The sequence below is a fragment of the Callospermophilus lateralis genome, unplaced genomic scaffold (assembly GCF_048772815.1).
Source record: "Callospermophilus lateralis isolate mCalLat2 unplaced genomic scaffold, mCalLat2.hap1 Scaffold_63, whole genome shotgun sequence".
NCBI classification, from domain to species: Eukaryota; Metazoa; Chordata; class Mammalia; order Rodentia; family Sciuridae; genus Callospermophilus; species Callospermophilus lateralis.
In genome coordinates, this window is record NW_027514713.1 from 8234788 (window position 1) to 8259385 (window position 24598).

At 32.1% G+C, this 24598-nt stretch overlaps 1 protein-coding gene across 1 annotated transcript in view; it reads right to left on the reverse strand.

Annotated features, from left to right (window-relative positions):
• The window catches only part of LOC143389476 (A-kinase anchor protein 9-like), a 72698-nt gene that overhangs the window by 37233 nt on the left and 10867 nt on the right, over window positions 1-24598 (reverse strand). The window contains exons 3-9 of the mRNA XM_076842516.1: window positions 15252-15497; window positions 14684-14728; window positions 11061-11114; window positions 10520-10693; window positions 9544-9699; window positions 8574-8771; window positions 1828-4188 (exon numbers count right to left, since the gene is read on the reverse strand). Coding sequence (XP_076698631.1) covers window positions 1828-4188; window positions 8574-8771; window positions 9544-9699; window positions 10520-10693; window positions 11061-11114; window positions 14684-14728; window positions 15252-15497 — 3234 coding nt within the window. The remainder of the gene's footprint in view (window positions 1-1827; window positions 4189-8573; window positions 8772-9543; window positions 9700-10519; window positions 10694-11060; window positions 11115-14683; window positions 14729-15251; window positions 15498-24598) is intronic.

Here is a 24598-nt window from a genome sequence, read left to right on the forward strand (position 1 = left end):
ATCTGCTCTAATTACTAAGTTTAATACTGAGAGTAGAAGTATTTTGTTGCCTCTGCAGTATTTCAGACAAGTAAATAGTATCACTATGTAAGTCACAGCTCAATTTCTTCTGTGAGCTTCCCTCCACCTGCATAAATACCTTACTCCCCCCCTCTGTATCAATGATGGGGTTTATTTTAATAATGATAAATGGGAGCAATTTACAGACTTGCTTTTCTTCACTTTGTTTAGTTAATTTCAAGGAGAGAGTATCTAAATACCATTGCAAGTATCTTCAATACAGAAACAAAATTCCTATTAAGAAAATTTCACCAATTTGACAAATGTGCTTCAAATTCAGGACTTCTTCGAATAATGCTTTTTAATAAAATTTAAATTATGTCTGACATTTTTTAGGAGTAATTACCACCATTTATAGTTTTAAAAACAATTTGCAATACTTAACATAGCAATAGTAGTTAAGCAATTTGAATTTCTTGGGTCTATTCAAGTTATTAAAAACGTAAAGTATGACCACATTTTATAAGATCATCAACATGAACATGTCATTAGAAATAAAAACAGAAAACTTTCCGATGACTTCCTATTGTACTTAGGGATAAAAATCTAAACTTACAAAGTCTGTAAGGCTCCCTATGATTGAGTTTCTTCCTTCTTCAAACTCTTTCCAAACTCAACTACATAGGCCTTCAATTCAGTTCCTCAAATTTACTCATGGTACAACTGCTCTAATTTCCATAATGCAGCCTCTTCCCTCTCATTTGAATCTCAGTTCAAGTGTTAATTCCTCCAATCTCCAGACCACCACCCACCCCCACCCATCATTCTCAATTTTTTTTGGGAGCTTCCCTGTTTTATTTTATCACGATACCGTGTTTTATTTCTTCATAGACTGTTAACAATATTTCTGTCTTATTTTCTCATTTATTACCTGTCTTCCTCACTGAAATATATACTCCTTAACTTCTTCTCTCTTTCAACACTAAACTCTTATATCTGCAAAAGATATTTATTACCTAAGTTTTAGAAACACATAAGTTTATTTAGCAGGCTACAGTTGTGGCTCAGTGGTAGAGAGCTTGACTAGCATGTGTGAAGCACTGGGTTAAATCCTCAGCACCATATTATAAAAAAATAAAATAAAGGTAAAATGTCCATCTACAGCTAAAAGATGTTTTTAATTATAAAAAGTTTATTTAGCATTATCATACTGAAGATACACATCAGACTTTTCTGTTATTTCTAATATGAATAGCTGACATAAAAGGAAATAACCTATTATTTTATGTGTTTTATTTCTTTAGCTGTACAGAGAATTAATACTATTTTTTTCCTCCTCAGGTATAAGACTCAAAAAACTCTAGGGCTTAAGTGTTTTTCTTGCACAAAGGAAAAAGAATTTATAACTATTGAACAACTGCATAAGGTTCTAAAACACTCAAAAGAGTTTGTTTACAATTGTGGAACCTTGAAAAAGACCAGTATGAAATAAAAACTCTAAAAGTCTTTGAAATTGCTACAAAATACTAAGTTATAAAATCAATAACTTTTGTAAAGTTGAGATTCTAAACAATATTATTTAAACTATTGTCTTTACAAAGAAAATATTGCTTTAATTTCTGAGCAGAATACATAATAGATTAGCTAAAAGAAAAACAGTTTAAGAAAAAAATAGGAAAATTAAATGATAAATGATAGATCCAAATGAGAATTACATAATTCACTTTCATTTTCTTTTATAAATTTGTTTTAAGAAGGTGAAAACTCTTTTTAGCATGAAATGTACATTTTCACTGTGCTATACCATATGTAAATAAGTAAACATACCTGTTCTGATTTAAGTACATAAAGTTCCTGATGGAGTTTATCATTTTCACTTGATTGATCTGTCCCAGGTGAGGACTCATTTGTTACTGATGGTGAAAATAACTGTTCTTGTTTGCTTTCTCTTCTAATAGCCACATTTTCAAAAGAAATTTTCTCTTCCACTACTGTTTTTGATTCTTCTCCAAAATCTTCACCTACATTAGATAATGATCCTTGAGAATCCTTGTTTATAATAGTTACTATTCCATCTTGTAAAGGACTTAAATGAACATCACACATGTTTATATTTTCTGCTCTATGATGGTTAATTAGGAGTTCTAGCTCTTGACATTTCAATAGAATTTTCTCTTTTTCTTGCTTTAAAGATTTGACTTCTTCACTGAGAAAATTAACCTCACCATGTTTCTGTTTTAATTGTTCAAAGAGATCAGACAGTTTCTCTGACAATTCTAGCTTTTCTCGCTTGGTTACCTCAAGTTTTTCCATAAGTTCTGTTGTATCTTTCTCAACAACTTCACAGATTTCTAATGCCTCTGCGACAAAAGCTTTGTCAGTATCAAGCATGGCACTTTTCACTTTGATTGTAGCTGGATTTATCCTTTGTAAATGAAGCTCTTCATTAAGTGCTTTAAGTTTACTTTTATACTCTAATTCTTGTTTGTTTTTACTGTCTTCTAAATCATCTTTTACCTTGAGAAGGCAAGTATACTCCTCCTGTAACTCTTGATAGTTAGCTTCAAAATTTTTTTCAGCAAATGAAAATGTACTTCTTTGATTTTCAATTTCTTCATTTAGCTGAATACACTGTTGCTTGAGGGCCTCATTCTCTTTTGTAAGCATTTCCATTTCTTTTTGCCAGCTGCAATCTTTGGATATGGACTTGCTGGAGTCAATGAAAATCAATTTTTCTTCTTGTTCAGCAGGAACATAAATTTTCAACATGTCCTCAAAAGCTTTTTTCTCATTTTTAAGTATGTTATTTTCTGCTTCAAGTTGTGAAAACTTTTCTTTAAGGTCATCCTCTTTTTCCTTTATTTGTTTCTCCAATAATTCAATTTTAAGTTGTAATTCCTGAACTTCTTGTTCAAGCGTACCTTTTTCTTTTTTTTCTTGTCTTAATATTTCGATTTCCTCTTGGAGTTCATGCATCTGAAGGGTCATTTCTTCTGATTTTGAATCCATGATGGACTTCTGTAAATCTTTTAGTTTTGAAATTTCCAAAACCAACTGATTCTGCTTAGTTATCAAATTATCTTTTTCAAATTGCATTGTTTCCATCTTTTGACTCATTAAATTTTGTAAGCCATCTATCTGCTGTTTATAGTGAATGCCTAAGCTATCTTCAAGTTTTTCAATATTTATTCGATGTTCAAATTCTAAATCATCTTTTAGTTTCGAAAGTTCTTCTTCATGACTAAATAGGAGCTGTGTTCTCAGCCTCTCTAATTCAGCTTCTTGTGATTCAGCCATTCTGTCTAATACAGCATTTTTTTCTTTTTCCAACATTTCAAGTTTTATCTTGTAATTTGTAACTTTTGCTTCATGTTTTAACTCTAGTTCTTTCCTAGATTCAGATGCCAGAACAATCTCAGCTTTTAAAGTTTCCACTGTACTAAGGGACTTACGTGCTTCATTCAGTTGACTTTCTTGTTCAGCTATTATCATTCTAGCTCTCTGAATTTGGTCCCTTAAAAAGTTCAATTCTTCAAAAAGGTCATCAAGTTGTCTCTGCAGAGTAGATTTTTCTCCTGAAACTATTCCTAGTTCTTCTTGGAGTTTTTCCTTTTGCACATTAGTATCTTGTAATTTCATATTCAGTTCATTTATTGCCACGTTCATTAACTTTATTTGATCTTCATTAATTGTAATATTTAAATGTGATTTTAAAACACTCTCAATTTCTTCCTTATGTTGTGCTTTAAGTTCCTCTATCTGTGACATGTGTTGCTTTATTAACTCTTGTTTCATCTGTACTATCTGTTGCCCATACATTTCATCCATCTCTGCTCGGAGTTGTTCTAATCTTTTCTGCATTTCTTGTTCCACCATTTTCTGTACCACATCAGATTCAAACTGGCTATCTGTGTAATGACGTCTTTTCTGAAGGTCTTCAACTGTACCCATTAATTGTTTTATTTCTTCAGAACATTGTCTTTCTTTTTGCTTAGAATTAGCCAGCTCTAATTTCATACTTGCAATTTGTTCTTGTAATTCTCTCATTAATTTTTCAGTGGCTGTAACTTGATCCTTTAGCTCAAGATTCTTTTTTTCTTCTTCTGTTATTCTTATATTTAATGCCTGGATGATCGCCTCCTTTTCTTGTAATTCTTTTTTATTTGACTTTTCTACTTCATCTTGTTCCTTTAGAAAGAAAAGAAAATGAAAATATAAGAATGACATTTTTAGCTTCTGGCAACTTCTTATGGGTGTCTCCTTTTTATAAAATTCTATAAAAAGCAACTGTTGGGCCTGCCCCCCCCCGTTTTTCCCAGTACAAGGAGACCTAGGACTCAGTACATATGAGCAAACAATATAACAGTTTTACCCTTCTTGGGAAGAAATTTCTCTTACACTGTGCTGTGATTAAATATTTAAATTTAAAAATGCAATCTAATTTGCCTAGCATGTGTGAGGCCTTGGGTTTGATTTCTAGCACCACCAAAAAAGCATAACAAAACAAAAACCAGTCTGACTAAAATATCTATATAAACTATCACATTTTCATTTTTCTTATTAACTGGTCAATATTCTAAATATAAGTATTTCTGATGGCTAGTTATAGTACTACATACTATCTAGACACTCTCAGAAGACACAAAAATATAAAAACCGGTCCTCCCCTGGATTCCCATAAGAAACAAAAATAAATAAATAAATAAATACCGGTCCTCCCCTGAATTCTAATGATTTGAAGGTATTTCATGGACAAGTGCTATAAAATGAGAACAACAACAAGAACTAAAGTGGATTCCTTAAAGTCTTCCTTAACTTTATTCCTGGGGTTTTAAGTGAGTCAGAAATTTAGGGATATGCAATGCTTAAGTGACTGAACAATTAGTGACACCTAAGACCACTACTGTATATTTACAGCATACCAACTTGGGCTTAGACCCACAGTTCACACAGAAAGATAAAAGACCATCAGATAATTGTCCCCAGTTCCTATCTTTGGAACTGGAGATTAGGCTAAGACAAGACATATTAACGCATATTCATTAAACAGTTAAGAGCTATAGTCCCAAAGCCAAGGAAATAAGTGAAATCCATATAACTGATGAAAATATAGGTAAGGAAGTAAAGTTATCTTAAGGAGACACGAGTCCTTGCCAAACAGGACTTTTAGGCGCCTTGAATAAATGTACTAAGAAAATGTAGGCATTGATCAATTGAGTATAGTTCTTGGAAGAAGACCAACGCACCATCAACCTTTTAGAAGTCTGATCCCTCTCGAAAAACCATACTGAATGCAGAAAACAATGTTGGGAGTTACAGCAAGGAGCATTTAAGAAGTTTAGTCTACAGACATGAACATTACTACTCTGAGATGGATGTAACAGGTTATCTCAACCTCATGCCACTGAACATCTGATTCCTCCAACACCCTTTCATCTAATACTTAATAAACAACTTTTTAAATTATTACCTGGCTTTTAAAATTCATCTGTCCATAGAAAGAATATAAAATCCAATGAGCTTAAAATCTGAAGTTTGTGATAATTATTTCTCATTGTAAATTCACTGTCTTATATTTAGACTTAAACATTAACCTCTTGAACTAATTCACCTCTGATATAGCTCAAGAAAAAAAAATATGACTTCTGAGCCTAACAAATAAAGGCCAAATTTTGCACTACATAAACCAAGGTTATCTTGTGCAGCCTCTTGAGTGAGACTATGAGCTGTTGTCTGAGTGTCACATATTCCTTTTCCAATTACATCATATGTTATTACCAAGTGCTGAGCCTTCTTAATTTCTACACTAGAATGCAACATTAGTAAATTAGTGTAATCTATTAATCCTGGTATTTCTATCTGTACAATAAAGATAAATTTCCTCTATCTCCCAGAACGTGTTTGAGGTTAAAATAAAATAATTAAGGTATTTTATTTTTACTGAGCTTTATACAAATATATTCATATACTAGAAAGAAATTTATAAATCATTTGGAACCTATATAAAATGTAAAATCAGGACTGGGGCTGGGTCTCAGAGGTAGAGTGTTTGCCTCACACACATGAGGCACTGGGTTCAATTCTCAGCACCACATAAAAATAAATGAATACATAAAGATATCTTGTTCATCTACAACTAAAAAAATTTTTTAAAAAGTAAAATCAGTTCATGATGGTCAATTTTAGCTAAACTGTTAATAACTAGTTTTGAAAAATGTTAACATTGATATAAAAATCTGTTATAATTTTATTTCCTGATTTACTATAAGATGAAAGGAACACTCCTCATAAAAGAAAATAACTTAATTCAACACTGTCCAACACCTAATATGATAACCATAATTCTTCATTCAACTATTAAACACCACAAATTCACAGTTTTCTTTGTTTAGCTTTTTTCAAATTACATGGTTTTAAATCACTTGTTCTATGTTACAAAACTGAGAGCCCTTCAGTCAAGGAAACCTCTATTTTTAGAACTACACCTGAAAGAGTGGGGAATAATATACTTCCTGTTTGTGACTACTATAACACAGGAGGTTTGGAGGATTAGGATAATGAGCCTTTGACTATCAATATAGTTACTTCAGGTGCTCTGACAGAACTACTTCTCAAAGGGATTAAATTTTTTGAAAACTGAGAAATTAAAATATAATAATAAGAACAATAAAAGTATTATTGCTAACATTCAAATAAACAGTTTATTTTCATTACTAAAATGAATTACATAAATTTTAGATTATCTGAAATTATACTGCCTAGTGACAATAAGAAATAATAAAATCCTAGATCCAGGCACTTTCAACTTAGGCCTCGATTGTCTTTCTACTCTTACCCTCCAGAAAGACAATTCCAAAGCCTATTGCTTTCTAAGTAAATTACTTTTTGCTCCCTATACATTTTCAACATTTCAGCCTGGGTCTTTATGCCCACTCCATACCCCACAAAGAATATCCTGCCTATCTCTATTTGTCATGAATTCATAAACAATTCTCTTGATTACCAAATAGGTATTGAATAGCTGTTCCATATATTATACCAATTTATGGGTAAACAAAATATAAATAACACATTATTCCAATTTATAGATCTATCTCAAATATTACTTCCCTGCTGATGTCTACCCTGAATCTTTTCCTCATAATTCAGACCTCGTCAAAACATTCATAACACTTGTTACCTGCACTTACTTTTTATTTTGTGGTAACTTGTGTACATGCCGCACCTCTCCATGGGTTCAGTGAAGAAAGGGGACATCTTAAGGTCCGTCATATATCTTTTGCAAGGGTTACTACAGAATAGGTATTCTGTAAACACTTGCATAATCTTTAAATTACCTTAATTGAAAAGCATGCCCTTCTCATAATTTTAATTTGTACATTTCCTATTTTTCAAAGAGGAGTCTCTGGAGTCAGATAACTGAGCTTTGAAATCTGGCTCTATCAATACATCACTTCTGCACCTGGATTATTTCCTTCATCTTGCATTGTCTTGGTACCATCATTTGTAAATGATAAAGGTACCCTTATCTCATGGGGTTGTAGTGATGATTCAATGCATTAATATGTGTAAGAGGCTTTGAATACTGCCTGTTATAGAGTAAGTACTTAATAAGTGCTAGTTAAGGCTTTTGTTATCCAAACAATATTCTTGTCTTGGTAATTTCTCAACTTCCTGTAGAATCTTCTGGTTTATAAAATATGCTGTATTATATGTATTCTCCATCTTCATTGTTCCCAGATTCTGTATTTGCCTACTTGCTCAAATTTATTTGAAACCCACAAATCCATACCAATGGTGCTTTCATAGACATTTGAAGACACACACAGAGTGATGGAAAGAAATTTGAGTTACTGTAAAATGATGTTCAGCTACATTCAAACACGGTGATCACACTGCCTTGTTTAAGCTCTCACAGAGCAAAAAAGAGGACAGAGATGGCAAGGATCAGAGTGCAGTGTAGTGCAAGGAGCTCAGAATTTCAACTCTGGCACCTGTTAATGGGGAAGCTTCAGGCAAATCACATCTGAACTTCAACTTCTCAAAAAAACAAACAAAAAAATGGAATCTACTAGCATGAATTGCTTTTAAGATTAAAGATTACAATCCATGTGATACATTTCCTACCAGGAGCACTTATTGACTAAATAATTCCCCCAAACTGGAATATAACTCAAGTGAATAAAAAGAATCAACCACAATTTTTTCTAGTTTAAATTTACAAATTTTCTTTTTCAGAATTTTATAATCATGGCTAAAATAAGAAGAAATACATTTAGTTGGAGGAAAAAGGATAAAAATCCTAGTCATAAAAATAGATTCTCCTGAGACTTTAGTTTAACATAGGCAGATCACTTTTAAGGAGCAGAGTAATGAGTAGTATCATCTTTAAAACTATTACTACGAAATTCTCAATGTTTTTGAAATATATTATTTTATATACTCAAAGAGTTTGTCTCAATTATGAAATTTTGGGTGCATATGCATAAAAAAAGATAAACACCTCCATTAAAAACTTTAACGTTAATTACAAAGCTGCTACAAGTAGGTTGACTTCCTTAAGACACACATACCATTTCATACACTTTAATTTTCTCCTGTAAGAAATTAATTTGCATTTTGAAGTCTTCTTTCTTTTTTTGATAATCTTCTAATAGATGGTCTTGTTCTTCAAGCTGTTGTTGATGAGTGAGAATTTGTTGTTTGGCTTGCAGTAAATCTGCAGCTGTGTTACTGCGAGTGCTGTTTCGTAGAGTTTCACTAGCCTGTAACTTGAAAATAGAAAGAAATCTCAAAATATTAAATTTTGAAGTGACACTTTATTGTACCCTCAGCCCACAGGGGTTCTCTGGAAACTATGCTCACTTCATCGGCTTACTATCTCAGTCAACAAGTTTCCATGCTGTCAACATGCTGATAGGTCATGTGCACTTTGGGTAATGAGCCAAAGAATTTACCTTTCACATTATAAAGCTGAGAAGATAGGAGAAATAAGACAGGCAGACAGGCAGAGAAAAATGCGGACTGAAAGTTCTTCCTGGATTCTTGATGACTTTTCAAACTCTAGTTCCAATTTCTCTCAGAGTTCTGATTGTATTTCTGCCCTTAAGTTCTATAAACAAGCCTGTATTCTTACTTTAAATTCCTCCCTTTTGTTTAACGCAATTAGATTATAGTTCCAACTAAAGATAAATGGAATATATCCAGTTGTCAGTCTAGTTATAATTGAGAACCTAATTAACATAAAACCATACCAGGGTTGGAAAAAGTAGGGTGTAACTGCAGGTTAAATTTCTGCAAAAATACACCTGATAAGACTTTGTAGAATTTTTAAATAGAGACAGGGAAGAAGTACAAAGAAAACAACAGCAAGAAACTACCCAAGAAGTATAAATTAAATTCTTGATTAACATAACACTTATTCACTAGTTTTTCCAGTACGAATAAACAAATGGCTTTATAACAGATTTGTTCTAGAAAGTGAAAAAATTTAAAAATTCATTATAAAAATCGAGTAAGTCTTGTTCTACTTGTAATACTTACTTGTTGGAATTGAATCTGCAATTTTTGACTTTGCTCCGTCAACTCTAAAAATTTTGTCACCGTTTCGTCCCTTTCCCTTCTTGTCTGTTGTAAATTGGCGGTGAGCTGTGTGATAATACTATCTCTTTGTTTAACTGCTGCTTCAAATTCTTGTAACTAAAGGAAATCAGTGAAAATAATTACATTCTAGGCTTATATTTTACATAAAACTGGTTATCATTGTTACAAGCAACTTTTTAAAAAATATGAGATTCAAAACACATCAGTGGAATTCTTACAATTTGTATGCTATCTCCCACATTTGAAAGCTATGAGCTTTAAGAAATTTGTTTTACTTCCAAATCAATCTGAAAGAAATTAATGTGCACATGCAAAAAATTTTCACTTGTTCTGGCTTTTCTATATATCTAATTCTAGAAGCAAATGCCTTTATATTGGGGAGCTCCCCCAATCTGTTACCGGGCAACACCACCAACTTGTTTTTGGAGAGGATGAAACTGAAATCTATTCTGTCATCCTCATTAATATCCCATTTTCATCTTGATTCATAACTGATTACTTAATACAAGAGATCTCACTCTAACTGCAGATTTACAGGGACTTGCTGACATTCTTAATGGGTTTAAGTCATCATTTAAAAAAAAATATGATTTATACCACAATTTTCTTTCAGGCTCATTAGAAAAACATCTGTCCTGAAATCACTGAAGTTATTTTACTCTATCTTATTAAGGTAAATAAACAAAGTAACATACATGTTACCCCTATTAGTTGAATTCTAGGTGTAAAATGGGATTCTTAATACTATGTGCAAGAACCCCATTTTTCTCGTGAATGAGATAATCTTAAGTTAACACCTGTAATTCTCATTAAATAAAAAAACTATCACTAAAATTTGCTGGAGGGCTGGGGATGTGGATCAAGTGGTAGTGCACTCGCCTAGCATGCATGAGGCACTGGGTTTGATTCTCAGCACCACATGCAATTCGTCAGTCACATAGGTGGCCCTCATTTCTTCCAGTTCTCTGTTCAGTTCTTCGGGCTCATGTTCAGGTTTTCCAACTAAATCGTTTTCTATCAACTCTAGGTGAGTCTCACTATAGTGTGCGCCTTGTTCAGAATAAGAATCAATGACACCAAATTCTTCTTCCTAAATTAATCCAATATTTTTAATAATTCAGTACTAGCAACATTCCTGAGAGAGGAATTCGAATATTGAATTCCATAGCAAAATCCACTTTAAAACATCACTCTTCACTTTGAAGTTCACTTCTATGGTAATCTGGTTTGCTATTAATGTGATATTACCCCTAAACAGTATATCTGCAAATTCTGTTCCAATTCCATGTTATAATAAAAATGAGGTAACTTTGTTTTGTTAAGCGGTAAAGAAGATCTAGTAACTTTTAGAAATCACATACAGAAAGAATTACATACAGGAGAAAGCTTGGTTAGTAAGTCAAATGGTTTTAAATAATAAAAAATATTAGTATCATGAGTAGTTTTATATACTGTACCATTAATAAATTGGTAGGCTTTCCTGTTTTCACCACATTACAGCAATCATTTACCTGTATAAAAACAATTTCCTGATATATTATGATAGACCAAATTTTATTTACCTAACAATAATATTTCTACTAACTGTGTATCTTTTACATCTAGGGAAAATGCCTTAATAGCAAAACAAATATGGTAATTATATTTAACTGAAGTATCTAAGAGGCATATCAAATGCCAATCATTCCTCAAACATCTAAGTTCTTACAATGCAAAAGACACTTTCATTTAAGTTAACTGAAGTTCTAAGTGCAGTTCCTATTTAGTCTTCAGAAAGAAAACTAAAAGCTTCAAGTTACTAGATCTTCTTTTACAAAATGCTTCCTTAAAATTAGCTAAATATATTTTTAAAATTAAGCCTTATTTATTTTCAAATAAAACCATTTACTGGTATAAATTTTATTAAAGGCTAGTAAGCAAGCCAAGGGAAATAAAGAGGTAAAGAACACTCCCCTAAAAACTTTCCTCTGGGGATAGTACTATTGCTAGTCATGCATATCCAGACAGATGTGGGGGCTTTCTTTAACATATCACCACTTGTCTGTAGAACAGATATTTTGTAGTAAGAGAAAGGAGGATGATAGAATATGTATATAGGGTTTAAGGAGTGGGAAATTAATTTCTTATCAATTAATCATTTAATTGCCTTTTTACCACTAAGAATACAAAAACCAACTTCATTCCTGCCCACATTCCTGCCCATATCTTAAGCCTTCACAATTCTATGTTAATAGAACCCAGGAGAATGAAATTGTTAACATTGAAATATGTAGGACAGACTAGTCAGAATGTCTAGAGTTAGGATTAAGTCTGTATGAGCCATGACACATTAAAAAGTAAAAATCCTAGGACTGAAGATGTAGCCCAGTTGTAGAGCATCTGTCTAGCATGTGCAAGGCCCAATACCCACAACTGCCAAATAAAAGGGGGAGAGGGTCCTAACTAAGAGACTTTTAAAAAATCAGTTTGATTCCTCTACTTTTATTCTAAGAATAATCTCTGAGAAATAAAACTAAAGGGAAGGCAAAAAAACAAGTTTTGTTAACACATTATTGTAATTGGTGAAAAACCACAAGAATGTAGAATACTACTTCTAGATATAAAGTCACTTGTGATAATTTTCAAATTATAATACTTCTAAATTTCAATTAGTTTTTCATGACTCAGAAATGACACATTCTAATTTTAGTACACACTAAAATTTCTATTTTGAAGTAACAGTGTAATAAAATGAATATTTGTAAATATCATCAAAGATCATGTCAAATACCATGTTATCAGTATTACATAAATTATTTATCCAGTATAATAGTTATATCTAATACCTCTATAGCAAATATTCAGTTAGTTCTCCTCTAATTCAGTTTAAACATATTTATAATGCCCCACAATGAGTTGGTTAGGATCTATCTCCAAGTACTTTCTGGCCATCATGTTGCCCATTGTTAGTTCTCCTCTAATTCAGTTTAAACATATTTATATTGCCCCACAATGAGTTGGTTAGGATCTATCTCCAAGTACTTTCTGGCCATCATGTTGCCCATTGTAGAGTTGTCTTGAAGTGCCTGGACTGTTATGATCTGCTCTGAGTTCGCTGTTTAGCCCTGAGTGCTAGTCACAATGCAGCAGGTTGAAGACAGCCTACTGGAGGACTGTCACAACCTTCATAACTAAGATTCTCAACTTCTTATCTAAGATTTTTTTCATAAGTTTGCAGAAGAGTTCTCAAACTTCACCTCACTCTCCTCCATTTCATTCTTCTCATCCTCATCTTTAGTTAGTTGCAGGCCTTCCCACCAAATTCCCCAAGCTACAGCATATAATACTCATCAATATACAAACTGAAAGCCCTGTTTCTCCACTCCACAAAAGCAGAGTTGCTATCTGATCTTTGCTCTCATCAGTGATGAGACCTGAGTCTCCTTCAGGCAACAGACATTTTTGACAGAAAAGTGATCTCACCTCCAGACTGGGAGGTATGATAGTCAAGCAGCTCAGAAAGGCATCAGTAGTTATTGGGAGTCCTCAGAGCTTCTAGGTTTTAGAGAGTTTAAGAGAATGCCTCTGAAATTTTTTTCCCTGTAGTTTTCTTTATTTTGTGCCAGCTCAGAAAAAAGCTCAAGGCAAATTTTAACAATGTCTTTGTGAATCACTTTCAAGATTTTTCTCTGCTGAAGCATTTTCTTGGGAGATGTTCAGAGGCAGGTCCTCAGAGAACCACACCATGGAAAAAGTTGAGATAATTCTGGTTTGCAAGTACAAGGCTAGCCTGAGCAACTTAGCAAGTAAGTTTCAAATAAAAACAGCTGGGAATGTAGCTCAGTGGTAGAGCGACCCTGGGTTCAATCCCCAGTAACAAACACACACCCACACTCAAACAACAAAAATAAAAACTAATATGTTAATTTAAGAACATAGTTTTTTGAGCTGGGATTGTGGCTCAGCGGTAGAGTGCTTGCCTAGCATGGGCAGGACCTGGGTTTGATTCTCAGCACCACATTAAAAAATAATAATAAAATAAAGGCATCACGTTGTGTCCATCTACAAAAAAGATTCATATTCATTCTCATTCTCTCTCTCTCTCTCTCTCTCTCTCTCTCTCTCTCTCTCTTAAAAAAAGGACATAGTTTTTCTATTAGAAGCCTACAATAAATTCAGACTTATGAAATATACTAAGTTGCTTAAACATTCAGAGTAAAGAATAATTTTCCATGTACTCTAAACTTGGAAGCAAAGAAATGACAATCATATCTAAAAAGAATAAGATAACAAAGTGATACTTATTGCAAACATATAAAGAAGGCAGGTATTTCTTAAGAGACCAATGCCTATTGTATAGTTTATCACCTAAAATAAAAATCATCATTGTCAGGCATGGTGATGCACACCGTTAATCCCATCTTCTCAGGAAGCTGAGACAGGAGGATCACAAGTTCAAAGATAGCCTGGGCAACTTAGTGAGAATCTATCTTAAAATAAAACTGAAAAAGGGCTGGGAATGTAGCTTGGTGACAAAGTGCTTTCCTAGCATGTACAAGGCCCTGAGTTCAATGCCCATGCACACGCACAACACTACAGCAACATTAATTCCAATAAACATTTATATATATAAATGTGTATATATGTGTGTGTATATATATATATATATACACACACATACATATATATACACACATACATATATATACACACACTAGTATTCAAACATTTGTAAAAAGCATTACTATAAAAATCATACTAATTATAAAATTTTTACTGTGTTAAATGGCTATCTTAAAATGGTCATGGATCCTAGAAATGCAGACTCACTTTCCTAAAAACCAAGATAGGGCTGCTATATAATTAAGAATTAAGCAATTCAAACAGTTAAGACTTTAGCTAACCACTGGAAAAAAATACAGCAGTAAAATATTATTTTCAGTTTTTCAATCCATTTATATTATATTATGTTACCTTAAATTATATTAAATATATACAGAAGCATATAAATTTATAAGAAATAAAGTACAAAAAATCAATAATTTCAAAAAAAATATCAATTTTATCTATGACATTTTTAATTGGGATATGTTAGTCTTACCTCCGAAGTATAATCTTCTGCTGTGGTTGAAATCTCACTTTCCGGCTACAACAAAAGTAAAACATGATTACAATTATGACATTTTTCCCCTGCTAAATATCATACTTTACAAAAAAAAAAAAAAAATCCTGCTTTACTAAGACGTTGCTGTTAGTAACGATAGAAAATTCAAAAAAATACTATTAAAAAACTAGTAAAAATTATCCAAATCTTTAAAAATTTCATTTCATTATGAATTATAATGACTTATAATAATGCATGTAAAGTTTATAACAAGGCATTGTTATAAATACAAAAGTACCAAGAACTTTTACATATATAGTAGATGTCATCTGTAAGCCAAAAGCATCAAAGACACCATTCCTCTAATTCATGTAACTCTTTTAAATAAAAGTAAATCCTTAACATGCCATCAGAAAAGTTCAAGTTCTTTATAAGAATCATCAGTTCTTGATGCTAAAAAGTCAATGACTTTGTCAAGCTTCCCTCAGGTGGATGTTAATGACTTTTCACTGCCACTACTTTCTAGTTAAAGGTAGAATGTTTTAAAATCTGGATTAATACTTACATCAATAGAAAAGACCTCCTCATGCTTAAGCATTTCTTCATTGTTTAGAGTTCTCATTATTGTGGATTCAGGCATCACGGCTGATCCAACACCCTGAGAACTATTTGTGAACCTCTCCTCACTCTTTGATTGATCAATATTCAAGCCATGAACATCATTTTTACTGCTTGAGGTTTTCTCCTTTTTTGGCTTCTTATGAGGGTTTTGTCCATCCAATCGAGCTCTTCTTTGTCGAAACTGGGCAAGCTACAGGAAAAAAGTATCATTAATATCAATGATAATTTTTCTTTGGGATCACTTTATTTAAAAGATCAAACTATCACCAAATTAAAACGATGATAATAATATAGATGACTTCACAGTTTCAGAATAACTATTGGATTGAATATTCGGGTTGTAAAGGTTGTAAAACTAGGTACTTGTGAATGAACTTATTAAATATTGAGGGGTAAGAAATGAACATGTCAAGTCTAAAGAAGAGGAAATTAGCTGAGTTAGGGGAAAAACTATTCTATAACTAGAATAGGGGAATAGAGGGACTCTCATTCACAGTATAATCTCTGGATTTAAGATTATATGAAAATACACACAAAAACAAGGAGCTCCAAACACACTTGTTCTGGTCTACTACTTTATACAAAAGATATTGTTTATAATTATCTTTTATACAAAAAAGATAATTAGCCTATTAGCTATACAAATGCTCAATGCAACCATATTTATAGTGGGAAAAACCTTACAAGTAACTTAAAATTTTAAACAGCAGTGTTTTCTACCCTTTATCATTTGTCTGTCATCATCAGAATTTGTACCAAATCCTAGTCGCCGACATGTTATCATTTACTTAACATATTTTAAACAGTGTATTTTCTTTAAATTTATTTTAAAAGGAGATGTAATCTCTGGCATAAATTGAAAGTTAATATCACTTGTTATTTCTTTTAAGAGATAAATTGAAAATAAAAGAAATGATAAATCTATTATTGAAATTTTAGTAAGAGGTTGCTGAAGGCTATGAAAAAAATGGACAAAATAAAAGACTGTTAAAGAGAGACAAGCATCAAACAGATTTTCGTTATCATAAGCAGAAAGAAAACTGAAAAAGGTAAAAACTTTCTTACTATACTATCCAAAGTTTTTTAAGACCTAAAATATTTTCTTACCACCTAAAATCAGAAGTACACATTATATACCAGGTAACACTAGAACTAATTATGGTGAACTTATATTAAAAATGCCAATGCAAGCAATTGCTATTAAAGACTTTGTGATATAATAGCAGGTATAAAGTAGTATTGTAGCATATCTATTTCTTTTGATGAAAGGAAAATTACACTTCATTTTTTAAAAGATAAGGCAAGTCTCAGGCTCATAGCTTTCAATGATTATATCCAGTATGAATTTAAACATCATTATATTCATAGGCATAGGTAAATTCTGGAAAACTACAACCTTAACAACTTTTGTTTACATTTGGAGTTCAGATTACAGGTATTTTTCCTATTGCTCACTTACATTTTATTTATTTATTCTTACGAATTTTTTTTGATGGACACAATACCTTTATTTTATTTATTTTTATGTAGTACTGAGGATCAAACCCACAGCTTTGTATGTGCTAGGCAAAGGATATATTGCTAAGCTATTACTGTATTTTTTAAAATACAGTAAGTATTCTGATTTTTATATAAAGCAACTACTGACAAAGACTTAAATTTAATTTGAGCTCCTGAACACTCTTAAGAGGAGAAAAAAGAAGACCTCATGTAAGTTCCTTTCTGCTTTAGAAAGAGGAAATATATGCCTAGAATTTCCATAACTCTTAACCAGACCAATTACAAAGACAGCAAATAAATTTCTTATTATCTAAAGTATTAAAGCAATCTTGCTAATGTTACTATCAAAATATGTGGCAAATACATTATTTATAAATAACATTTTATACTTAAATTATCTGCTGTAGATGAAGAAAAGCATATAAACAAGTTCTATTCCCTTAATAAAGATATTTAATTCATAAGTCAGAAATAGCTCATGATTATACTTACAGAGAATAAAAATATATGACATTTAACATTTTTCCCAGTTATTTAGTAACTACCCAGTGTGTTGAGGAACAGGTGCAAGACCAGTTGCCTCGCTGAAATGTACTTGAACTACTTGGAGCATAGCAGATCATTCTTAAAAATAAACTAACTAGAATATTGGCAAATACTTTATCTATAAATAGAATCAGAAATCCAGGAGCATTATTTAAAAACATCCCTTTGAGAGAATGCAATGCCAAAAAATAAATACTAATAATAACATTTATAATATTTATACTCAATTTCAGAAACTTCTTGAAATATCACGTTTCTGCATCAGAATATATTTAGTCAGCAAAATTTATCAAGGCAAAGATGAAGATTTTGCTTAAAATTCCAAGTGTTAGATTATATCAATAATTTATATCTAATATTTATTCAAATATCAAATATATAACAAAGGAAAAAATTATTAAATTTGCATTATAGAAAGAATGACTTAGATCTGGGGATGTGGCTCAGTGGTAGAGTGCTTGCCTAGCAAGCACAGAGGGCCCAGGTTCAACCATCAGTACAAAATGAAAGATAGATAAATAAAGAATGGAAAGTTTGATTTAAACAACAACAACAACAACAAAATAACAAAAAAACCCCTCCAAAATACTAATATCTGTTACTAAATGCAAAAAAGAAGCACACAGATATGGAATAAAAAGTAGAAATAGTTCCATTATAGTATTTAGAATGAATCACTTCTACAACATAATTAAAGATACTGTTCTAGGCCTATACTACTCATTATATGAGTCATATTATTTTTTCAGAAAAACTAACCAGAAGGTAAACCCCATGAGGGCAAGGATTTTTTTTCCTCCCTACTTCTATATATTAAAAGCCTAGAGCAATATTAAATAAATATATGTTGAACTTTTTATCTATTTTTTTAAAAAGATGTTAGAGTCTGTAAACGAGTCTGGATGGGTGCCTGGCATTTTGCCAGAGGGAGTGGTTTGTGAAATAATGCCAGTGAGCCATTAAATGTGGAGATTCCTGATTGGTTGACTGCTGTATCTAGTTTATGTTAATTAGATAAGCTGTGTGGAATGTATAAATACTGCTCCTGTCCTACAATAAACGGCTCCCATTCCTGCTGTATCAACGTACACAAGTTGTTCGTCATCCCCCGGCTAGTTTGCTGCAGCCGGACTGCGGCAAAAAGAGAGAGAGAGAGAGAGAGAGAGAGAGAGAGAGAGAGAGAGATGGAGAGAGAGAATTTTAATATTTATTTTTTAGTTATCAGCAGACACAACATCTTTGTTTGTATGTGGTGTTGAGGATTGAACCCGGGCCGCATACATGCCAGGCGAGCGCGCTACCACTTGAGCCACATCCCCAGCCCCTATGTTGAATTTTTTAAAAGGATAATTTATCTTTTATTGACAAGTCACCACACTAAGCAAGATCATATAAAAGGCATACCTAATTCTACTTTATTAAAATGTTCGATGGTTTCAAAATTAAAATGAACAATTTTCAAATTACTTGAATCACTCTTAAGAGGTGAAAGATAAAAGAATGAGACTAAGTGAATTTCTTTGTTCCTTAAAAAGAGGAAATATATGATTGGAATTACTGTAACTATTAAATAGACCAACTACAAAAATGGCTAATAAATGAATAAGAACATAAAAAAAAATCCTTCTCACTATAACCTCCCTCCTCCACCAAGAAAACCAAAACAGAACAAAAAGTTTCTCATAAAAAATAATATCCATAATAGCATTCTGGTAAGACTACTGTTTTATAAAAATGTGAGAGGAATAAGATTGTATCATGTATTCAATAATTTATAACTATTTAGTTTTATTTTAAATTTGAAAAATGGCAAGCTAGCAGATAAGCAAAAAAATCTGAATCAATTAGATAACCATCTGATACTGAAATGATGCACTTTAAATTACTGAGAAAACATTTATTCTAAAACATGCTGAAAATTCAGACTACAGCCATCTGTGTTTGTCATTTGGAAGCCAATTATAAAAGTGTTAACATATGTAGTCACAGAAATAGTTGCAAGATTTACTGGAAAGATATTATGTTCACATATTTGTCTTTCAAAAGTAGACCAGATCACAAGTAAATGTCTTATCTTGACCAGAACATGAATAAACAACTGAATATAAATATATTGAGTTCCTTAAACTCAATATTTATAATTTTATAAATGATCATTCTCAATAAAACAATACATTTTCAAAATGTTATATATAAAAACATGCCAAGTTTTTATAATGTTCCTTCAAAAATAAATGACTAATTGAAGTCTGTTTAGGTTTTTGTGTGTACATTGACTATTTACTACATGCCAGGCACTGTGCTAGACATAAATGAAACACATGGCCCCAAAGGTAGAACTTCAGAGTATAATGCCAAACTCTATTATTAAATGGAGTGAGAAATAAGGGTTAGAGCACAATTTCTTAAGCCTGGAAATCGTTCATATATACATATATGGACAGCGAGAAGAGAGAGAAGAGGTGTATTGTGTTATAGGAAACTGTACTGTCCTGATTTTCTTTAAAAAGGACTTCCGAAAGAGATGTGTTGTAGTTTTATGCCTGGAAAGCATAAAAAATTGGATTTATGTCAGGTTGTAAGTATATAGTTCAGTTATTTAACAAATACTTATTGACTGCCTATCATGAGCTATGACAGGGCATGTAGTGATAAATAACACATATGAACTCTCATGAATTGTAATCCAGTAAGAAAGATAATATTAAACAAATAAAGAAATACGTACATCCAAGTTATAAAAAGTGCTTTGAAGAGAAAGTATATGCATTAAAGACAGCATACAATGGAAATTCAATTTGTGGGACTGTAGGGAGAGGTCAGAAAATATCTTACTGAGACAAAAATGTAGAAGCTGATATATAAAAATCAATTTGTTAGGGGCTGGGGTTGTGGTTCAGCGGTAGAGCGCTCACCTAGCACATGCGAGGCCCTCAGCACCACATAAAAGTAAATAAACAAAATAAATGTATTATGTAGAAATAAAAAATATTTTAAAAAATCAATGTTACCTGATCAATATTATAATCAGTGGCAAAACAAAACAGAACTAGAGTATCTGACTCCAAATCCAACCTTTCATTATACTAATTTGCTTTCTATGTATTCTTAGGTCCTTTTTCATTGTATTTCACAATCCTAGAACATTAATTTTAAAGCATGAACAAATGAAATTGCCAAACTGACAAGTGTTTTTTGATGACAGGAAAAACAAATGTGAGAATGCACATACCACAAAGAGAATGTTACAAAAATATGTAATCTGGTAATCTCTATAGTATTTAAAAATAACTATAAAAAGTGATTTTTATGTTTTTCCTGTAGAAAATAGAAGAAATCCCAAATAATTCTAATTATGGTGACTATTTGTTCTTTGCAGGGATGTCATTAAGCCTTTTAAATATTTCTTTATGGATGATAAACAAGAAGCTATATAAACTATCACAGAAAAACTTTGGTGGCCTAACCATGGAAACAAAAAGATTATAACGACTAACCTAAAAACCAGCTGAAGAAGGGGAAATGAGAGCAAAGATAAAAGCAACATTTTAGGATGCTCTGAATCATATTTTCCAAAATAACAAAAAGGTACAAACCAGGCCTAGTAGAATGCCTGTAGTCCCAGCTATTTGAGAGGATGAGGCAGAAGGACCTCCTGAATGTAGGAGTTTGGGGTCAGCCTCAGAATCAGCAAGACACACCCCCCGTTCAAAAAAAAAAAAAAAAACCTGTAAGAAAAAAATAGTGCTAAATAAAACTAAGGAAATCAAGAATGGAAAAGACCATAAGACTTTAAATCATTGAGCAACCAAACCTATTTATAGCCTATAATCTCATTCAATTTGATCACCTTCATGTTTAAAAAGAAAACAGATTCTGTAGCTTAAGGAATCATCTTAATTTTGTGTACTTCATGACCTGGGTATACAGACAACCCAAATATTTCTTGAATTTCAAAACAATATGGACTACATATAATATAGTGCTGAGCTGTCATATAGTACTAGCTATGTGACAGTGGAAAAGCCACTTAACATCAGGAGAATTCAGTTTCTTCAACTGTATAATGAAGAGATACATTAGAAGGATCATTTAAAATTTCCTCCAGGTCTTGGGGTTTTTTGAGAAAATTTTTCAATTATTTCCTTTCCTTTCTCCTTTCTTTACCTGCAATTCTAAGGAAACCAGCATTTTACTTATGAAAATTTGTAAACTGTTGCTTGAAAATACAAGCCAACAAAAAGTATATAGCTATTACTAAATAATCCCAACTGAAAAATGGTATAGGATACAGAAAAAGTGGAATGATTCAGTGTTCAGAACGAATCACATCTAAGTACATAAAATTACCAAAACATTATTTTATTCTCATGTTATTAAGTATCATTCAGAACAAATTACTAGAAAGTTCCATAAAGGAGGGGATTTTTAATAAAAATCAATCATTATACACTCCAAGTCTAGAACAATGACTGCATATTAGCTCTGAATAATTGCTGAATTTTTAAAAAACTGATTTTTTGTGAAAGAGGCACCTCTAGGCATTAATAATAGGCATTATTTCTCAGAACTTCAGAACTCCTACATAGTTTCTTTAACCAAAAACAAACAAACAAACAACAACAACAAAAAAAAACCCTAAAATGATACATTCAGGTCCATGGCTACACATGGCTATAATTACTTAATGCAATGTAATGTTATGCAGCTGTCAAAAAATATTTTCAAAAAATTCTAATGTGGGAAAATGTTCTCAGTATAAAGCTGGGTAAAATAAGAGCACAAAACTGCATAAAATGAATCAAGTGGAGTTTTTAAATATATTTGTGCATATAAACAAACTATTAAAAATTAAAACAAATTATTAAAAATAATTACTTGTAGATTATGAGACTACAGGTAATTTTTTCTTCTTTGAAAGATCTTTACTGCCTTCTACCCCTACATATCTTTAAAGAATATTCACTGATAATATTATCATGGCTCCATGTGTTACTATAACTATTTTTTATGGTGCCTATGTTTTCCATTTACATCTTCTTATTTTATACATATAGATGCATGTAAGTATATGTGCATACACAGAGAGATCTCTGTATCTAATATGCACATATAAACATATACAACAAAAAATTTAGGTCATTAAACAATCTTTTTAGTTTCTTCCATGAATCAATACAATGATATTAGCACTAGAATACCAAGACAGAGTGAGGAACAAAGTGATAAATGCTAAAGCAGTGGCTACAGTTTCATATTGGAGTCTCATTTCATTTTACTATCACATTGGTTCCTATGTTTATGATGAAAACCAAGAGTGTTTTCTTTTTAGCCTGAAGTCAACTGAATCCAGTACTCCTGGCTCTAGGGCAATCCAAATCAATGTGAGAGTTTCATTTCAGATGCTTGATAGAAAATGTCTAGCAAGAATATCATTTACAATTGCTGCTTGGGATAGTACGCTCAGTCTTTGTATGCTTATGTCTCAGGCTGTCTTCTCCCGCCACTGTCATTCCACCACCATTCCACCACCATTCCACCTTCAATAATAACTATTTTCTTAAAGAATAATAAAACTATATACCTACTAGAAATCACATCCAAAAGAGTATTATTCAGATACCACCTACCTCTGCTTCATTTCACTGTCATGCAGGCTATTTTATTATTTATTAATTTTTAAGTCTAGGTTATAAATGACTCCTTCTGGTAAGCATATAGTTTTGGCAGGCAATATCAACTCAAAAATACAAGAACTGGGCTGGGGTTGGTTCACTGGTAGAGCACTTGCCTTGCACATGTGAGGCACTGGGTTTAATCCTCAGCACCACAGGAAATAAATAAAGATATTATGTTCATCTACAACTAAAAAAAATAGAAAAAAAAATAAAAGAACTGCTACCTCTGTTCAGGTCAGTGATCCATATTAATGGTCAATGGGTATCAAGTGTTCATCAATAGTTCCCAGGGATGTCTGTTTGATGATTTATATAATGAAACCATGTAGATAATATTAACAAATACAAGTTTTGCTTTTTTCATTTTTTTTATATTTTAGTGGTAGATAAACTCAATTCCCATTTTATTATTTTTATATGGTGCTGAGGACTAAACCCAGTGCCTCATATCTGCTAGCCAAGTGCTGTACTACTGAGCTACAACCCCAGCCTCACCAGGTTGCTTTTGATTTCACTCCCTCTTTCTACCTCATTTTCAAAGACACTCTCTAGTACTCAAGGACTAAGGGAACACAGGATTCATGATTTCTATCCAACTCTAAACCCTTGGCACTTGCAGACAAAACCTAACACAATAGAAATATTTGTAACAGTAACAAAACTGGAAATGACCTAAATGCTCACTGATGAGAATGGACTCTGAGATAAATTTCTATAATGGAATACTATTGCAGGAGTGAAAATGCTCTAATGATATTGAACAAAAGGAAAATCACTGAAGACGTCACATAATGACACCACTTAGTTCAAAAACAGAAAACTAAGTATAGTTTATGTACACATATGTGGTATAAAAAGCAAGGTGATGATAAATTCAGAACTATAGTTAGCTCAGGTGCTAGGGGTGGAATTAGATAAAGATTTTATTGCATTGGTAGATGAATGTTTTTAATCTAAGTGACAGATGTAGAGGTCTTTTTTTCACTTGTTTTAATATTATTTATATATATTTACCATGCATTCTTCTGTAGGTGAAACACTGAAGTACTTTTAAAGTATGTAGAACTTCATTCTGAGGGAACTGGCCAGTACTTACAACTTCTACCATCCATGACATCTGTTTTCACCCTCTTTTGATAAGAGGAGTGAATCAATTAGATTCTTCTCTTGAAAGTAGGGAACAAGGAAGTAGCAGAGCTGTCCAGAAAGGTTATAGAGAAGAGATATCTTGTATGAAGGATTCTAAAATTAGTGCATAATTTGATCCTCATGTAATTACAGCCACACCACTAAAATGACCTCTAAATAACAGTACACATGATCATCCTACAAGATAAATTGCAGCCCAAGACACTTTTCTCTATATCCAATACAGCCAGTTTTCCTTCTGGCATTAAATAATCCTTACAGAAGCATACCAAGTAAAGTACCTGGCTTATAAGAAGTCATAATATATAATCACTCAAGTATTGCAAAATCTTGCAAAGTGGCTCTATCAATGATTTTAAACTTTTCTGCTCTTTGAAAATCTTTTTAAAATAGTGAGACTTTCTGATTTTGGCATGGT